The sequence below is a fragment of the Pomacea canaliculata genome, linkage group LG2 (genome assembly GCF_003073045.1).
Source record: "Pomacea canaliculata isolate SZHN2017 linkage group LG2, ASM307304v1, whole genome shotgun sequence".
Classification (NCBI taxonomy): Eukaryota; Metazoa; Mollusca; class Gastropoda; order Architaenioglossa; family Ampullariidae; genus Pomacea; species Pomacea canaliculata.
The window spans coordinates 19,391,978-19,410,511 of record NC_037591.1 but is presented as its reverse complement, the minus strand read 5'-3'; the positions used below and the strand labels follow the sequence as shown (position 1 = coordinate 19,410,511).

The 18,534-nt window shown below is 36.0% G+C and overlaps 1 protein-coding gene across 7 annotated transcripts in view; it reads right to left on the bottom strand.

The window, feature by feature from the left end:
* The window catches only part of LOC112556527 (endoplasmic reticulum aminopeptidase 1-like), a 33,719-nt gene extending 16,542 nt beyond the window's left edge, over positions 1–17,177 (bottom strand). The window contains exons 1-8 of one of the 7 annotated variants that reach the window (XM_025225609.1): positions 17,035–17,177; positions 16,602–16,793; positions 10,803–10,912; positions 5,990–6,629; positions 4,618–4,891; positions 2,260–2,380; positions 1,453–1,607; positions 664–777 (exon numbers count right to left, since the gene is read on the bottom strand). In XM_025225609.1, coding sequence (XP_025081394.1) covers positions 664–777; positions 1,453–1,607; positions 2,260–2,380; positions 4,618–4,891; positions 5,990–6,629; positions 10,803–10,848 — 1,350 coding nt within the window. In that variant the 5' untranslated portion in view covers positions 10,849–10,912; positions 16,602–16,793; positions 17,035–17,177. The other 6 variants (XM_025225614.1, XM_025225615.1, XM_025225613.1 and 3 more) reach the window with 6 other exon arrangements.
* Positions 17,178–18,534: the final 1,357 nt, after the last annotated feature.

Below are 18,534 nucleotides of genomic sequence, written 5' to 3'. Positions count from 1 at the left end.
ATAAAGCGCAATTATACTAACATTTTAAATAAAAGTTATCAGTCATGTTGAAATTTTTTTTGGGGGGATGACCAAACCTGATGAAACAGCATAAGGACATTTGTGCTCAAAATATAGCAAAAAAGATTTCCAACACAGTGCACTGCATTCTAGCAACCTGACATACAAGTGAGAGAGAGTGTGCTTGTGTGTGAGACAGATTGAGAGAGAGAATTTTTAATGTTTATTTTCCTTCTTGATTTTACAAGTATTCTGCAACCTACTTTACTTATTAGTGTGATGTCTTAGTGGATTCCTAGTTTAGATCACCAGTATTATATTATCCCTATGGCTGCCCATGTTGGAACAATAATGGACAAATATTCCTGTGCTACTCAAGTAACACCACACCACTCACACTGACTTTTACTCCATTTCTGTTATGTACAAAAAAAATTTCAAGCACAACCAATTTTCTTGAATGGAAACGAATCTTGTATCTTGTATTTTGCACCTAAACTTTCACCCATACAGATGACAAAGATAAAACCAAATATAGATTTTAAACTAATACAAAATTGAACTCCTTGCAGGTTCAACTAAATACTTTAGTCAAAAAAACACAAGTGGTTGAGCAACAACAACAAAACCCTAACCATAAAGTGTTAAAATAAAACTGCTTACCATGTGAAAATCTGCATCGGCAATATTAACTCCAATGTACTCCATAAAAGATGCAAATCCTTCATTCAACCACAGGTCATCCCACCATTCCATAGTAACTATGTTGCCAAACCACTGCAACATATATTCCCTAATCTACCATAAAGTGACAACAGCTAAAATATGTTCCTAAATAAGGAAGATAACACAGTGAAAAAGAGTTGTCTATACTCTACAAAACAGGAAATATCCAACACAATTATCCAACTGCCTTCAACAAATTATGATGGCAAATAAGCTCTGACTAACATTTCATAGAATGACAAAAAGTAGGAAGCTACCAAAATAAAATCTGTGCTTCTCAAGTCTTTAATGCTTCTCTTATTTTTTAGTTTACTAGGCTAATCATTTAATTAAAAGGATAAAATGTAACTAATGGTAAATAGAATTGGAAATACAAGTAAACAATATAAAATTGGAAAAGATGTAAATGAAAGAAGTGGGAAGTTGGACAACCTAAACAAAAGGCTCAGAAGAGCCGCCTTTTAAAAACTAGACTTATCATCAATACAGTCAGCAGACACCAATCACCAAAGAAAATCAGAGGACTAACAAGCTGCCTTAATGACCCTACATTGCAGATCTTTATTTCCTGCTGATCCCAGTTCTCATCTTTACACACCAAATTAGTAAGTGCCATACCTGATAGTAATAAGGCTAAAAAAGAAATATAACAGCATGTGAATTTTATCTGGAATTCCATTAGTAAAGCTGCATAAATTAAGCTGCTCCTTCTGAATTCGTCACTACCTGGTGAGCAAGCTCATGTGCCACAACAGTGGCAATCCATTGTTTGCCTGAAGCAGAGGTCTGCAAAGGGTCATACAAAATGGATGTCATGCGATAGGTGATGAGTCCCCAGTTCTCCATTGCCCCAGCTCCAAAGTCTGGGATAGCAACCATGTCTGCATACAACAAAAGGCTGAATCACCCAATACATAACACCAATAGTTTAGCTTTTAACAGAATAGTGTACATTGTTCCTCTCTAGACAAAAAAATACAGCACACAGAAAATAGAAAAAGGAATCTACAAAGAAACAGGAATCTAGTACCACACTGGAAACAAACGCTTATCTCTCCTGGCTTTATTCTCAGTTCTGTGTTAGGCTATCTTATCTAAATGAATAACTGGACCAACACAAGCACTGTAGCTTTAATATAATAGCAATACTAGTTTGCATCACTCCAAAATATTCTATCACCAGATGAGCATTATCCAGTGACATGTTAGAAACACATTACAATACTCTCACTCTAAAGTATTCTATCAGTCGATGGATTTCTTCTTTGAACATTACCCAGTGACATGATGCTATAAACTTCTCCAACTTAGCCACAAAATTCCGATCAAATTAGACCAATCTTAAGCTCCCTCTGATTGCTATACTCATTGTATCCTGTATGATCAGTCCAAATACATTACTTATTGCAATTATCACCCAACCACACTCTCTGCTTTAACCCTATCCAGTCTAGTGAGGTTTTTTTTTTTTTCTCCAGCAAAAAGGTTTTCCAGGCAACCCAATAATGCAGATCTATCTGCACCATGGTATACCTTGTTTAGGTAGTGGATAAGGCACATCAAAAAAGGAGGTGTAGTAATCTAAGACTTTGACAGCCACTTGCAGAGCATACTGTGCCATGTGAATCTGTTCTTCTGGAGCAAAGACCCGAACCTGTACAATCAAAACACACCACAAAGATGTTAGTTTATTTTGTCATATTCAAAGCTCCCAACAGTTGTAAGAGAGGGAAAATCTGGCACCTTCATACTGATTAAAATAATTAAATTACAAAAATGGAGAACCAAGTCTTTAAGAAACTCTGCTTCTACAATAAAAGATGTAAATTTACCACATCTTGTTTATTTCTAATATGACCCTTAGAGGATTTTCTTTTCTAACAGTTTCTTGAATATGATGAAAATTCAAGCATCTAGCAAGAAAAGCCTGTATCCAAGAGCTGGATACTGGTGAATAAAAGTGCCAACTGAAGTCAGGAGTTGGACACAACTAATATTCTCCATTCTCTTGAGCTTCTTTCAAAATTGACCAGCTCTTATCACTATTCTGTAGTTTGCATGGTTTGTAGAGTAGCTTCGAAGTCCTGAGAATTCATCTCTAGGGAGTCCTCCATGCCCTACTAAAATGAATATGATGTTTTCTCTCTTTCCTGGCCACTTGTAAGGGTCCTAAATGACCAAGTTACCAGAATTATTTGCATCTCATGTAAGTTCTGCTGAAATTCTAAAAACTCTTAAAAGGCCTCCATTTAGGAATGCATTGATTACGAGGTGGTTTCTGCCTGTATTCAAACAGTTTTCCTCATTATCTCATATTGTCCACCAACATAAACCAACACATGCACTGGGGTCTCATAATGGATTTCATCTTGTAGAACTGAAGTACTTCTAGTCAATCTTTGGCAAAAGATCTTTTGCAACATTGGGATCAGTGGAGTTCCTTCCCAGTACTTCTTCAACATGCTCAGTCACCCTAAAGCTTACCCTTTCAAAAAACTTTTGCTAATTGATTTAGTCCTTTCCTGCTCTATATCTGATGGCAGTCTTTCTTTTATTGTCAGTTGATGCAGGTGTCTTATCAATTAGTTATTCTTTCTGTCTGCTGATCCTTTTTACTTTACTTGAGTGAGGCCGTTTTGTTTAACACATATTGCTCTTTTATTTTCACTGTCGTTGTTGTCTCTGAACCAGATGAGCATATTTTTTAAGGATAGTGGTTTACTGTAAAAACACCAGCCTCCTATCATTCAGTTCTCATCTGGATGGATTTTGTTTTCCCTATACTCTTAAAACTATATATAAAAACACTCTGCCCCAAAAATGCACTCACATTTTGACTCTATAACTCGCTAAACTTTTTCATTTTTTTCAGATCAACTGAGCCCTAATAATGGCAAAAGTATGACTAAAAAAATGTATCATAAAATGCAACTGGAAGAACAATAATATCATTAAAGTACATAGACAATTTAGAGCACATTTTCACAAGGATTCACTAGCACAACGCTCTATTTGTCCATTTCATAATTAGCTATTAATCTTGTCAATAAACAAGTGCCTTTATGGTCATTTAAAGAGTGGATGCATTTTTTACAATATATTTGTAAATTTGAACAATTAATCTTGTTTTATAAGTCAATAAGCACTGCATTTATTGTCATTTAAAGTGTAAATACATTTTTTCGGACACCTTGTATATATATATATAATAATTACTATGCAGCTTTACCAAATACAGCCAGCCTCATTGATGGTACAACTGCTTTATGCCCAAATTCATGTTGTGGTGTACAACATAATATCAATATTCTTGCCACATTTTGTTGAAGTGATTACATTCTCTATCCATTTGGTATATATTTCACTTAACCTTGAAAGTTACCTAAATACTACACACAGCATTCTGCCTTCTGAAGTTAAAAACATGTACATCACTACATGTCCTCCGAAATGACAAGAAAAATTTACATTTGCAAACAGATCTCTCATGACATGGTTACTTCAAAGCAAAGACCTGTACAAAAAAAAATTAAATGGGAAAAAACGTTCTCATCACACAGTTACTTTTCTTTCCTTTTTGCAAAGATCATGTCACACTTTATTTCAAGTGTTTACGAGTCTACTAGTTGTGCAGGCAGTGTTAATTATGATTTCTTATTGTTACCCTGTGTGAATTCCAATTGAATTTAAATATGTTAACTTGAAAATGGTCTTTTCTTGAAGCAAGTGGGCTACATTCATGTAAACAAAGCAAGCAGCACTGTTCAGGAAGTGCCCAAATGGAACTCTCTCCAAAAAATCCTTTTACTGGTCATCCACTTTCATATTAATCATATAAACTATGAAACCTATTTTCCTTACTGCAAAACTATCAGGCACCAAGAAACTTACCAAAACATTCTGTTGTGTTACACTGCTGACATTCTTAAAATCACAGATGATGAAAGCAACCAAGTAAGTGCTCATTTGAACACTGGTTTCAAAGTCATCTTGCATCAAGTCATTCTTGTATGTTGTTGTCGTAAGCAGAGGCATATTGAAAAGTGCTATATGATGTTTCTCTCTGATCAACGTCATGGAGAAGTTGGCCTTCATGTCTGGCTCATCAAAGCAAGGGAATGCCGCTCGGGCATCTGTGGGCTCAAAATGTGTGGTGGCAATATTTCTGTGAAATACAAAGAATTATTATAAAGAGGAGTAGTAGTAATAATAGCAGATTTATGTAGTACATTTCTCAACTGTAACTGACTCGATGTGATTTATACAAGTATACAAAGAATACAGCATTTTTACGTCAAATTTTAGTATCTGACCTCCCCCTACAATGTAGTTCTCATTACAACAAATACAAAAATGAAGCTTGATCAGCAAAGGAAATACAGTATAAACATGCCCATCAGCGAAAAATAGGTTATCATACTGTTTGCCAATGTAAAAAGACCACATAAAGTGAGGCTCTACTGTAGAAGATTTACGTGTAGATGGTATTTTGAATGGAATCTCAAACATTTTCCATGCCAAATACAGGGACAAAAGAGCTTTAGAAAGGAAAAAACTTGGCAACTACTAAATCTTATTAGTAATAATGTTTCTTCTGAGATAAAATTATCAATTCTGTTTCTTCAGTACATACCAGATGACATGACTACAGGACAATCTTACAATCTAAAATTTACCAGCTGTATAGCTTTCTCTTTAGTTAACAACAAACTCTTCACAAAAAAAAGAGACCATTTCTAACAGCACTGGAGATCTGGGTTAAGTTGCACATGTTTCTGAAAGTTAAAACTCTTCAAAAAATTCCTCTTAAGCCATTTATGTGTTTTTTTATACAAACAATTATAAGTTACTAAGAGACAAAGGATCTTAAACCTGCATACCCAAACAAGACAAACTATTCCTTAAAACTGGTGTCTAATGTTGCATACAAAACTTTATATAGCAAATTATTTGAAATAAATAATGTCCAATATAATAAGTATATACATTAAGAGAGATTTTTGAAAGGTCGCAATATTAGTGATAATAACGTGTATAATAATTTTGCTTCAACAGGGAATGAAAGAATATTGGGAATGCTATTCTTAACTGACGACTGAAGGGACACACTTTCTGAATGCCCCTAATTGATTCCAGTACATATACTAAAAATTAAACTGAGTATGAAGATGTTCTAAAACTGTTTATAAATTTTAGCCATGAAAACACTTCTAGTAAACAGAACATTAAACCTCTGCTACTGAATGAACAAAAAGCTACAAACCTTATTTCACCTTTACTTGTCTTGTAGGAGCTTTTGTAAAAGCCAGCCAGTTTGTTCTCCAAAGTTCCCTCAAAATGCACAATAATTTTAATCTTGGTGCCTTTAGCCAGGCTGTCTGACAGTTTCAGATATATCTGTTCATGCTGTTTGTTTTCTAAGAGTGTCTTCTTTTCAACTTCCACTTCTCCTCTTAAAACTTTAACATCTGTGATATTTAGATCCTTTACATGAAATACAATAAAGTCTGTAGCACTTACAACTAAAGCAAAAATATTGACATTTCCTGAGAAATGTGACTGTGACAGATTAGGGTGAATGAAGATATGATAGTGGTCAGGAATAATGTTCCTAGGCAAACGAATATCTTTCCAAGGAAATGGTTGGCCGTTAGTTGCCAAAAGAATGCTACTTTTTGCAGATGTTGCTGATGGAGAAGCCGTTTCCAGGAGTGCTGGAATGTTGCTTCCTGTTTGGCAAGAAACAGAAGGGCGAGCAAAGGCAGCAATTGAAGCAATAAGTAAAGCGAAAAAACCCATTCCTGCAAATATTGACACTGCCCAGCGACGACTGCATACCAACTGTTGGCACCGCTGTGTTGATGATGGCTCATATACAGCTTTCTTGTTTAAAATCTTTTCACCTGTACATTAAAAGAATATGCATAATCACTGTATGTACAATAAACTCTTATGAGCTTTATAAAACTATATCTTTTACGCAGCTTAATATTTTTATATTAAAATATTCAACTTATATAGTATTTGTGACGTTTTTTATTTTGGTTCTTTTAGTTACAACCTCCCACAACAAAATTGTTCAGTTTTTCTTTACATTACATTAATTCCCCCACTCTCTCTCTTACATGTGTGGGAATGTGAATGTACACGACTGTGCACCTGCACAAGCACATACGCACGCACACACACAAAGATGTATACATGAGGCTCATTATATGTTTATTGCTTTCTTTAAAGATATTGATAGCTAGTGGTGTCACGACGCCGCTAGTGTCTCTCGTTTTACACTCTTTCCAGCACACCAGCGGGTCGGACAATTGCGCGTTCTTTCGCTCCAATTAAAGAATGATTTGCCTGTACGAGTCTGCCCGTGTTTACTGATCAAAAACACCCAAACAAAATCCTAACTATACAAACAAAACAGTCTCAAACACAATAGTTTTTCCTTCAATTACTACATCTACGAAGTACCAAGAACACCTCACACACTATAAACTCACTATCTTGGCAGTAGTTTTTTCGTTCATACTATCACATTCGATCTCTGACTAGCGAAGCACATTGTCTTGGCAAATGCGTTCACCTCTCCCTATCCGCTCTCTAACGTCCTCTCTTCCTCAATCCGCTCTTCAACGTCCTCTCTTCTTCAATCCGATCTCCAACGTCCTTTTTCTTCTGTCCGCTCTCCAATGTCCCAACCTCTTCTATCTCTCTGCCCTCTAGCGTCCTTCTCCTTCTAGCTGCTTCCTAACGTTTTTCTCCTCTCTCGTCACCTCTCTTTTTGACGTCACTTTATTTTGACGTCTCCTTACGTCATTTATCACGTTCCATTTAGAAAACGTCATCATTCGCACCCTTTCATTCACACATGCGCCCAGTCCTAGCACTCTGACTAGATCCATGACAAGTGGCAAAACAAATTTACTTTATAAACTACAACACGTCAACACTTCATGAAATGTCCAGTTGCAAAATATGCAATGCAAAAACATATTACAGATGTATGAGTTTTTACTTCTCTCTATATATGAAATAAAAAATAAACTTTTAATCAGGCAAAATGGCTCTAAATTATTTACACATAACAAGCACTGACTTTTGACATTTAAAGCAAAACCAGTAAGCAATTAGTCACGATCTTTTTGTCATCTACTTAATTAAGTGTTATAGGTTCTGAAAGTTTTGCAAATTAAATTGCTTCTAGGCCATATGCTAGCAGACGTTTCTTCTTCCTCCCTAAGACTATTACCGGGGGTGGATAATATCAATTACTTTCACCTGGGACATGCAAGGGGCATATTCTGCGCCTGAGTGTGAGAAAAAACTATTAGAACGAGGCTGGTGTGTACAAAGCTTCTGGTTTAGTCACATTCATTGTTTAGACTCGCAAGAGGCTAGCCGTTGATCTCAGCAGACAGACAGCAGTCCACCTATATATGTCCGTGAACCTCCTAATTATGGTTATATGGCTAGTATCTACTGATAACTACAAGGAACCATTTTAATGGTCATAAAACAAGGGTTGAATCACACTAAGAAAAGAAGATAAATCTTAAACTTGATAATGGCACATTAATAATGATAATACAATGCATTTACATCGCACTTTTACCCAGTACCAGCTGAACTCAAAGCACTTTCCATACATGCACACAGGCGCACCAGCACACACCTTTCCAGGATAAGCATCAAATGCACCTTCACAAACACACACACGCACTCAACATGCTACACACAAAACCCACACATAAGGTGGAGGAAACCAGAGTTTCCAGAAAAAAACCCACCAAGGTCAGTCCTGGTATCACAAGGTGTCATTTCCAGAGAGAGTTATGTTGGAGCTGAGATATGAACCCATGATGCCCAATTCTCATAGTCATAGTGACAGGAACTTTAGCCAAGGGTCACTACCACCAACTCTAGAGCACTAATATTAGTATGGTGTTAATCTCATAGGGATGTGTGTCAAATGGGCTTATAATAACTTTGAAAAATTTTCAAGCTGAGAACAATGGATCATTATATATTCAGATATAAAGTATCATTCTGTTTAGAATTTTTTCACATGGCTTTATTTGTAAATGAAGCAAGTTAAGGATTTATGTAAGCCTTGTTATGCTTAAACTGTTTCAAATTAGCAATATGTTTATAATTATAGTTTTTTAAAGTCATTAAATCTCCAGTCTTTACAGATAGGCCTACCTGCCCTCAAAATTTCTCATTAATAGCACTCCCACTTAAGATGACTATTTTTCATAGCATGTAGCCCCTCATAGAAAGCAACAAAATTGCAACAGTTTCTCAAGTGTCAGTAGTTCTGGATGTATCACAAAATTGATCTTGCTTTGCTGTCAAGAATGCATCTTTGAAAACACCCTTGCTCAGTTGGTAGAACTTCAAAGTGTTGATAAATCCAGCCTCATCTCACCATGTCTCCATGTTTTTTGAATGGTGACAGGTGTCACAAGAGCTCAAGCCACAGCCCCAACCAATTCAAAATCCCATAATTATTATTCTGCCAACTGATCAAGGTTAGTTTTTCATGCTTTTCCATTGAGATACTAAAAGTTGTAGAATTCTGGGTACAAAAAAATCCTGTTTTTCACACACAACTGTAGTTCAGTCTGGCACACATAACCTCTTTAAATCTGAGTTACTTAAATTACTTTTAGACAATTAGCTCCTTCATATGTAGCATTGTTAGTTTATTCCTCTTTTTAAACTGCACATGGATAAAACTAGAGCTGTTTATGAGAGATTATATGAAAAGTAAAATTTGCTAAGCATGCTACATAATCCCCTACAATCCTTGTGAGAACCTCATTGTACAAATCGCTTACCTTCTAATCTGAGGTCCATAAGAGGAGACTCTTCTGGACCTTCAGGATACTTGGTCGTTATTTTCATCTCAAAGTGTTCTGCTAATGTTGCATTTCACAGTGAAAGTTTGAGAATGTAATTTTTTTCATTGATAAACAATGAAAAAGGGTCACAGTATGAAGACTTCCAACATAATCCTACTTACCAAGGATATACAATCACAAAATTTAAAAAGGAAAATCTAACAAGAACCAGCTCTATACATTTACACATATGTTTTCTTTTGCATTATCTAAGCAATCTAGCACAGCTGGTTCTCTGTTCCAGCAGATGGCAACAGCTGCACCCACAGTCCCAAAATAAATACAGGAAGTTGGTAAATCATGGATGGCATCACAAGATGATCAATGAGTTATTAAGCCGGGGATGGGGATTGGTGTTTTACACCAAGCCAGCAACGAAGGCTATTTCACGGCAAGGCAGCCAGCCCTGTAAACAGATGTCACTTGCAGAGAAAGAACAACTTGCCCGAGACAAGAGCTGAACCCAGGACAGCCAACCTTCACTGTAATTGGTGACAAGCGTTAACTGTTACGCCACTGGACCACCTGAGTTATTAAACTGGAGATTGCTGCAGTCTCTCATGCTGATAAAGTTGATGTAAAAAGAAAAAGTGTTTAAGAACATTACTAAAAATACTATATGAGTCAAATAGATCTGCACTAGTTTTACATGTCATCTTGCCATCTTTTTACACAGATACACCCCATTTCCTATGCATGCACTTACATGGGTGCACTCCTATACAGAGTCAAAATTGGAACTACTGATGTAGAAATATCTGTTTTTTTCTGTTAGCCCTAAGGATGGTCAGTGATGTGTATTCTGCTCTTCTACCTTCTGGTTGAAAGGCATCTTTTATGGTGGGATTTTCTGTCTCTTAAAAGTTATTGATGTCTCACTGCTGAGCTCTTCAAATGAAGGTGAAACATCATCATGAGCACTTTATTGTCAAAGCACCTTATTATCTTCTTGAAGGAGAAAAAGCCACAATAAACAGACACATGTACACAAAAATCCTTGTCAGATGATTGTGATGCTGATGATGACAATCATTACACGGATATTTCCTCACAATCCATTTAAGTACATGCACTTTACAAGCTACATGCAAAACAAAGGCAGTCTCACAACAAAAATAAAACACTTCACACAAGGTAATACAGCTAAGTAAGAATTCTACAAATGTTTCTTACCTGGCAAGAATGATGCTTCCTCCACCTCTGCCTCCATGTCTGACATGGTTATGTGATCACCGATGATTTCGTTATTCAGCTAACAGCCCAGAGTAAGATGTTACAAGCCTCTGCTCAAAAGTAGGAACATCAAGATTGCATCCTTATTTACACTAAAAATTTCAAGATTTGTATACCTTTACTGATAATTATATAAGTCATTCATAAGAATAACTAAAGGAATTTTTTTTTTTAAAGCAACAAGGACATAGAAGTGAAAATGATAAGAACATGATCTGTACCCTATAGGTTACTTCTGTATAAGAACCAGAATAACCTTACAGCACAAATCACAACAGCAAAGTCAAATGATTCTTCTTCTTCTTCTTAGACCTTTCTGCCCCCAGTGGAGCATATAGCTGCAACTACACCAACCCAACGGACCTGATTCTGGGCGACCCTCCCCAGTTGGATCCATGTCATCCCAGCTGTCTTCGCTTGCCAGTCTATATTTTTTGGAATGCTCAAAATAATAATAATAAATCTGCGATTTACATAGCGCATAATAACATTAACAAAGGAGCATGATCTGAGCACTTTTTAGACAAAAAAGATAATATGAGATACTTGCTTTTATAAAACACTCATATTTATGGCACTGTTTCATATTAAATGACTGGAATTCCTTTGATTGTATCAAAACAAGCTTTTCTCTTTTATGGTCATTGATATGTGTACAGAATAATGGGTCTTAGTGTTTTTCTGACAGAATGGGGCAGGGGAGGATGTGGGTAAGGTCTTTTTTATGAAGACTAATTATATGTGGTGACATTTGTGGCAGCAAGATTCCACAAGCAAAGGACTAGAGCAGATGCAAGAAAAGGTAACTGGACTCTGAATGGAAAAAAAATTGAACCAAATGAGATGCTAAGCAGCCATCTTAAAAATAAAGCAGAGTGTTGAATGCTTTAATGCTATTCAGATTCCCACTGCATTTTGCAAAGAACTCCTTTGATCTACAGGAAGGTTTTACACCATGTCTGGTTCAAGTATTTTGCATCAAAGGAAATTTACAATTATGCCCCAATACCCACTGGTTCAGAGGGTGCAGTTTCTGTTATCCACAATTCGCCGAAGAAGGAAAAAAAAGGAAAATTAAAGAGAAAATTAAACAGCTTGTACTACAATCAAAAACAGGTCATAACCCGGTGAAATCCAAAAGTTCAAATATGTCCAGTACTTGACTCATCTTCATTTGTCCTTATTCCATGCTTACCTGCAGAACTTGCCTGCATTCTTTTTTCTGTGGTAGGTCTTGGGATGTATATAATATATTACCTATGGAGACAGGGGCACACCTATACATTAAATTTTATGCTACCTATAAATGCATTGCTGATGGGGCCAAAGAAAAATTATCAGAGTAAATTTTGGCAATTATTTCTGGTGTTACTGACGTCATGTTTTTCTCATCACTGACATCAACATCCCACCCTATTAGAAAATGAGAGAGAAAAAGAGTGAGACAGAAATAAAGACAAATTTCCAGATCTGAATGCTTTTATCTAGGGGAAGGTCACAAATTATGTTTGGTCAGAAGCATGCAGCTAGAACAATTACAACAAAGCAAAACTGAGCTGCAAGCCATAGTCAGTTAGCAATGACAATGACAAACTTTATTGGTCCCAGCGGACAATTTAAACATGGGAAAGTGCTCGAGTTATAGTAAGTTAAAAATAAAACTAGAGCTACTTCCCATGTTTATATTGCCCACTGGGACCAATAAAGCTGATCATTTGCACATTTGTTTCTCATTACATCCAATAAAGACTTTCTTTCTGCATTCTTTAGCACTTTTTTGTTGATGTAGCAAAGAGACATCAAGAACAAGCATTAAAAGCATTGGCACATCGAACTTGATCACAGGTGCATCAAATTCTTGGAACAAGTGTTTCACAATTTTACTACACTGACACCGTGTTTATCAATTATTAAGCTGAATAAGCTTGACTCAAATGAAGTGATCGAACTAAAGGTGACAATAAAATCACAGTTCAAGAGTTGGCAGGAGAAAGTAAGGCAGTGAACGTTTAATATCTTTCCTAGTACCATATATATCTAACAAATGAATCTGCTAGGGAAAATCCATGAAAACAGGCACAATTAGTTTTTAAGTTACATTTATATTACTTGCAAATTCAATGCATAGTGGTAACCATGATTTGCTGAGAACTATGTTTTGAAACATTCTTGTGAACTGTGCTGTTAGGAGAATGAGATTTCTATATTATGTCCGAAGATTTCAGCCAGCATTGCTTAGAAGTTTTTGAGTCATCTTCATTTTCTATACACATAAATGATTTGTCTTATTATCATTTGCACATTTGTTTCTCCTCATTACATCCAATCAAGACTTTCTTTCTGCATTCTTTAGCACTTTTTTGTTGATTCCTTTATCGTAAAGCTTATAAACGTAAGATCTTCGCTTTTAAATGGTAACAAAAAACTGTATATTCCTCTAGTGGAAAATAATAAACACAATAAACACAAGTCACCAAATATTTTATGTAAACAAAATGATTTTTACAACACAGACTTCACAGGTAAATAGCTTTGGTGAATATGTGCTGGAGGAAAAGAGTTATGTTGCATTTGAAATTATTCAGTAATTTTTGGAGGGAGGGGTAGGGATATTGTTGGTTTGGTCTGAAATTTTGATGATGTCAAGGAAGCATCTGTATTCTTTTGGGAGTGTTCTGCATACATTTTAAGTTTTTATAAGTTAAAATTTTATTAGATGGAAAAAGAAATGCCAGCTGTTAATTTAATATCCTTCTTTAGCATTTTTCCCTCATCCTTATGCATTCTTAGTATTTCTTCATAATAAAGCTTTGGAAATATTACAGAACTTCATATCTACACTTTAGTCATATCTTTTAGTTTTCTGCAATTATTTGGATATGGTACCATTAGACCTGCCCACTCAAGAGTGTTGTCTTTTATCTATTCTTTTGTCTTTCCTTCTACTTCCCTTATTGGTAAGAAGATCTTTGTGTACATTTTGACATCATATGCAACACTCAATAAAATTAAGTTGTTGCCAACCAATTTCATTTTTCAAAAAAATTAAAACTCATACATGGATAGAAACTTTTATTTCTAGACCAATCAACTAATGCAAAATTTAGGTTGACTTTTTATGGCAATAGCATTGCAAACAGTAAGACCAGACAAGAAGAAGAATAATCAGATAATTTTTTTCAATTTAATGTATGACACAAACAGATTGCAATGACACCTGCAACCCAGTGCAGCAGTTTTATAATTAACGTGAGCCGAAACTGGAAGTCAGTGTACCTTGCAAAGGAAGGGTGCAGCATGATCCATATTTTTAGCCTATAGGAGACAGACAGTATGAGTTGAATTAATTTCAAAGGTTATCCATAGGCAGTTAGGAAAATTGGCAAGAAGTGAGTTGCAGTAATCCAGTCAGGACATCACAAAAGCAGACATGAGGCAAAACCTGACAGCAAGGGTCAGAACTGAGAAGGAAGAAAATTTAAAGGCAGGCTGACCAAATGAGATTTATGGGACAATGATGCACTGATGACAACACTGAGACTCCTCAGAGACATGGAAAGAGAGGTGTATATCCTAAAGAAAAGTTAAAGCAGACATGGATGGTATTTATTTTCAAACTATTGGAATGATCTCAGCTTTGTCATCATTCACTTTCAGTTTTATGGTGGATTTCCAGGCCTTCACAGTGTCTACTGTTTGCTGTGTGGTGGTCCAGACCTGAAAGCTGTGTATCATCAGAATATAAAAGTTATGTGACACTCTAGTCTAGGCCTAAGTGGTTGGATGCATACAGTGAATAAGTGGTCCAAGCCTTGCTTGCCTTAAGCCAGGTCTTGAGGGACCCCATGCTTCAAAGTTGTAGGCATAGATATGGGGCCTTCAACAGCCAACATGGGTGTGGTCAGTCAAGTAAGATAAAAAACAATTTAGAATGGTGCCAGAGAGACTGAAAGTCAAAGGTGCTGAGAAAGGATATAATGATCAAATGCAGCTGACAGATTCAGCACTGATAGTCATTAGAAGTCGTCACAAGCAGATAGCAAGTCATTCTACACTCAAAGCAGTGCCAGTATAATTGAATGATTCTCAAGATAAGCAGACTGAAGTAGTTTAAGAAGATCATGGCTGACAAAATGGCTCTGAAGCTGAAACTTTTTATAATTGATTCGAACAGAAAAAGAAGATTGAAACAGGATGACATTTTTAAGTTATTAGGGTTAAGATTTTTTTTATTTTATTTTGCTTTTTTTGCCTGTTAAAAATAGGGTGACAACAGAATGCTTAAATAAGGGTACAGCACCAGTTAACAAAGAATGGTTGATAATGTCGGTGATAACTAATAACAAGAGATGTGTGTTAGATTTGGGTTAAGAGTTACTAAATCCTAGTGACACGTATAAAACTTCATTGCATTAAAGGCATTCCAGAGTAAATGGGAAAACTATGGCTATGAGTCTGTTAGTCCAGCTGTGCTCTGATGGTGTCAGTTTTTTAGTGCTATTTAACTTCAGGGAAATTATTTCACAATTTTGCAAAGATAACAACCCACAACTGCCTGTACTCTAAAAGCAAATGGATTTATAGACTTTATTTTAACAATTGTTAATTTTGAAAATAAATGTTTTTAACATAGCCTAAAATTCCTATTTGCAAGCAATGTCAAATGTTATTACAGCAATGAATCAATACTGACACAACTGGCACTGCATCTGGATTTGTTTACAACAATTAAGCTATCAGTTCAGGTGGGTATAGTGTTCTCTTACACTTTATTGTGGAATGAGTTTTTGAACATTTAAAACATAATCTGCTGATTCAGTATCAAAATTCTGCTTTCGGTCACATGTTTAAGGACAGGTCAATCTTGCTAATAAAAACCTTTATGCTGCTGCAAAAATCACTCAGCACTTCCACCTACAATCCTTACCATAAAACACTATCTGAAAATTATTTGCATTATTTGAGCAAGCCAAGACATTTCATGGCCAGCCTATAATAGTCACAGCCACAGGTATGTTTCTGAAAATGCAACTGATGTTTGGGAACATACTGGAAAAAAAATATGCAGCATGCATGCATATAGGAAATCCTAAATCCAATACTATAGGATGACGCTTATTGTTAATAATGTTTTTTTGCATCAGATGTAAAAAGCTGTTATTATGTTTTTTATATGAATATAAAAAATTGTGACTGAAACTCAAAAGATCTGACATTTTTAGCAAATTTTAAAAGCGAAAGCACATTTACAAGTAATAAAAAAATGTATACATTCAATTTTAAATAACGATACAAGTAAGCTCTGTTGAAACTGCTGTGCTGATTAGAATATGGATGTTTTCAAAGGCTTCCATAAGGAAGAACTGACATTTAAACTTTTCCCCAGTTCGAAATTTTATTTTTAGTGTACTTTTGGGAGGTCTGGAAATCAAACAAAAGAAGTGGAACATGCACATATGACTAGATTAAATGCCATTGAATTCAGCTCCCTTCTCCTTCCCTTGCCTTCAGGATCTCTCTACTCACATTCTTACAGCGCTGTTGACACGCCACATCAAATACGGACACACTTCGCTTAATCTCTACCATGAACTACAAACAATTCCGAGCATTCGCAATGCTGTTGAAATTTACTACGATGTGTAAATATTTCAATACGTGATCGCGGCGTTCAGTTATAAAAATAAGTTTTAAAAGACTTAAAGAGTTACTTTTATAATAATCTGCACTGATCATTACCTACACGGTGAAAGGGAGACTATTTCCATCGCTCGCTTGATTACCGGCCCATGAAATTACCTCCTCAGTCCTCGAGCTTCTGTAGACGTCCGTGTTCAGTCACTGGCACACTGCTATTTATCGCAAGAATCAGTGTATATCTATGTGCAGTCCACTCAAACGGAGTGTAAATTTTCTTCGGACTTGCTTCCGCTTGACACGGGAAATAAACGTTCAGTTCATGACTTTTGCAGCATTATTGATTCGGTGAGCATGCAAAACTGGAGAGCATTCAGTGGTCATTGGAACAAAACACTGAATAAAAAGACACAAGTAACTCTTCACTAGGACTTGGGCATTTGGGGTTTAACTGGACGAAAAGCACCCCAGACAATTTCTGTAACTTAAAAAAAAGGTAGTAAAGACATGCGAAGTGGGATTTAACCCTAGTTACCATTCTTGATCGCTGTACAGGCAGTCCTCGTTGTTCCGTTCCTACGTCGCGTCGTTAACCGCATTTCGCTGAAAGTCGGAACAGACGTACATACTGTACGTAAATAGCATACTGTTAACACTTATTCTACCCTAACACAGTAATTATCAAAAAATACATATAAAATAGTTTAATAATGAAATAAAAGAAGTTCGCGTTACGACGTTTATGACGCAAAACAAGGCTTTAAAGTTTATACCGTAAATGGAAGATATGTCGTAACCACGAAACAGTAACTCGGGGTTGACGTAACCCTAGGACTGCCATTTATATAGACTAGATGACTTCGTATTTATGATACCTTCCTTTATTTTACATTATATTCTGGAGTTTTTGAATTTTATTTGTTACAGCAATTTGGTTCATATATACTCATCATTAGATATATTGTAATAGATCTTTGAACCTTTTCTTTGGGAAAATATATTAGTGCTAAGGAAAACTGCAATTTAATTATGGTTTTTATCAATGCATATATTTTTTTCTCTGCTTCTACAGCACTCATCAATCGTTTTTAGTCGTGAGAGGGTGGAATTAAACAGCTTTTAAATATCCTTCCTTCCTCTTTGACCAGGACACTTAAATTTCACATTTCTGTCGCTTGGACTTAAAAACAGCTACAAACACTAAGCTTGACGCTTTTCTTATACCAGGGCCTCTTGCTTCATGCACGCTGTCATAAAAGATACTGCTTTATTTTAAACTCCATGAAAAGCTGAGACATTCTGCTCTTTTGTTTTGTATTTGTTATGTTTCTGTGTTTTGTTCCCGTGCTGTCTTTCTGTGGCCCTGGCTCCAACACAGCTTGTCAAGAGAAGTGCAAGCCCACTCTTATGGCAGAGTGTTGGCTCTGGACGACGAGGCTCAGTCTGGGGGATAGCATTAATTTAAACAAACATTGAAGAACTAAAGAGTCAGATTACTTTTCCTGCCTACGTTTTTCTGTTCTTTGGTAAAGATCAAATAATGATAACTGATTGTGTTGTACTTCTGGTTCATACGCTGTTGTTCACCCGCCCTCCCTTATCACTCTGCTGCAGGGTGTAGCAACCAACATTTCCCTTATATCTTCTACCTTGAGTTCAGAAATCTCGACAGAATTTGTGTAACATATTTTGTCAGTTATCAAGAAAACAATCGCTCTATGTAGGGTGGGAATGTCAGTGGCAACAGTAGTTTTTGGTTGTTTTTTTTTTTTTTTAAGCTGGACGTTAATGATAACGACTTCCGTCTTCTTACTGATGGCAGCTCGACCTTTTGTTGTCATCATGGTGTTCCTCGTCAGTTACAGAGCGTCCAATATTAATTAATATTCTATATTTAGCAGGCATGTTTTGGGCAATTTTTGAGTGATCATTTTGCATTCCTTCACCTGTCTCTATTGACTGCTTGACCAAATGACCGTTGGAATTCGGCAGAGAATCTTTCAAACACTGCAGTTATCTGATTTCATATAGAACC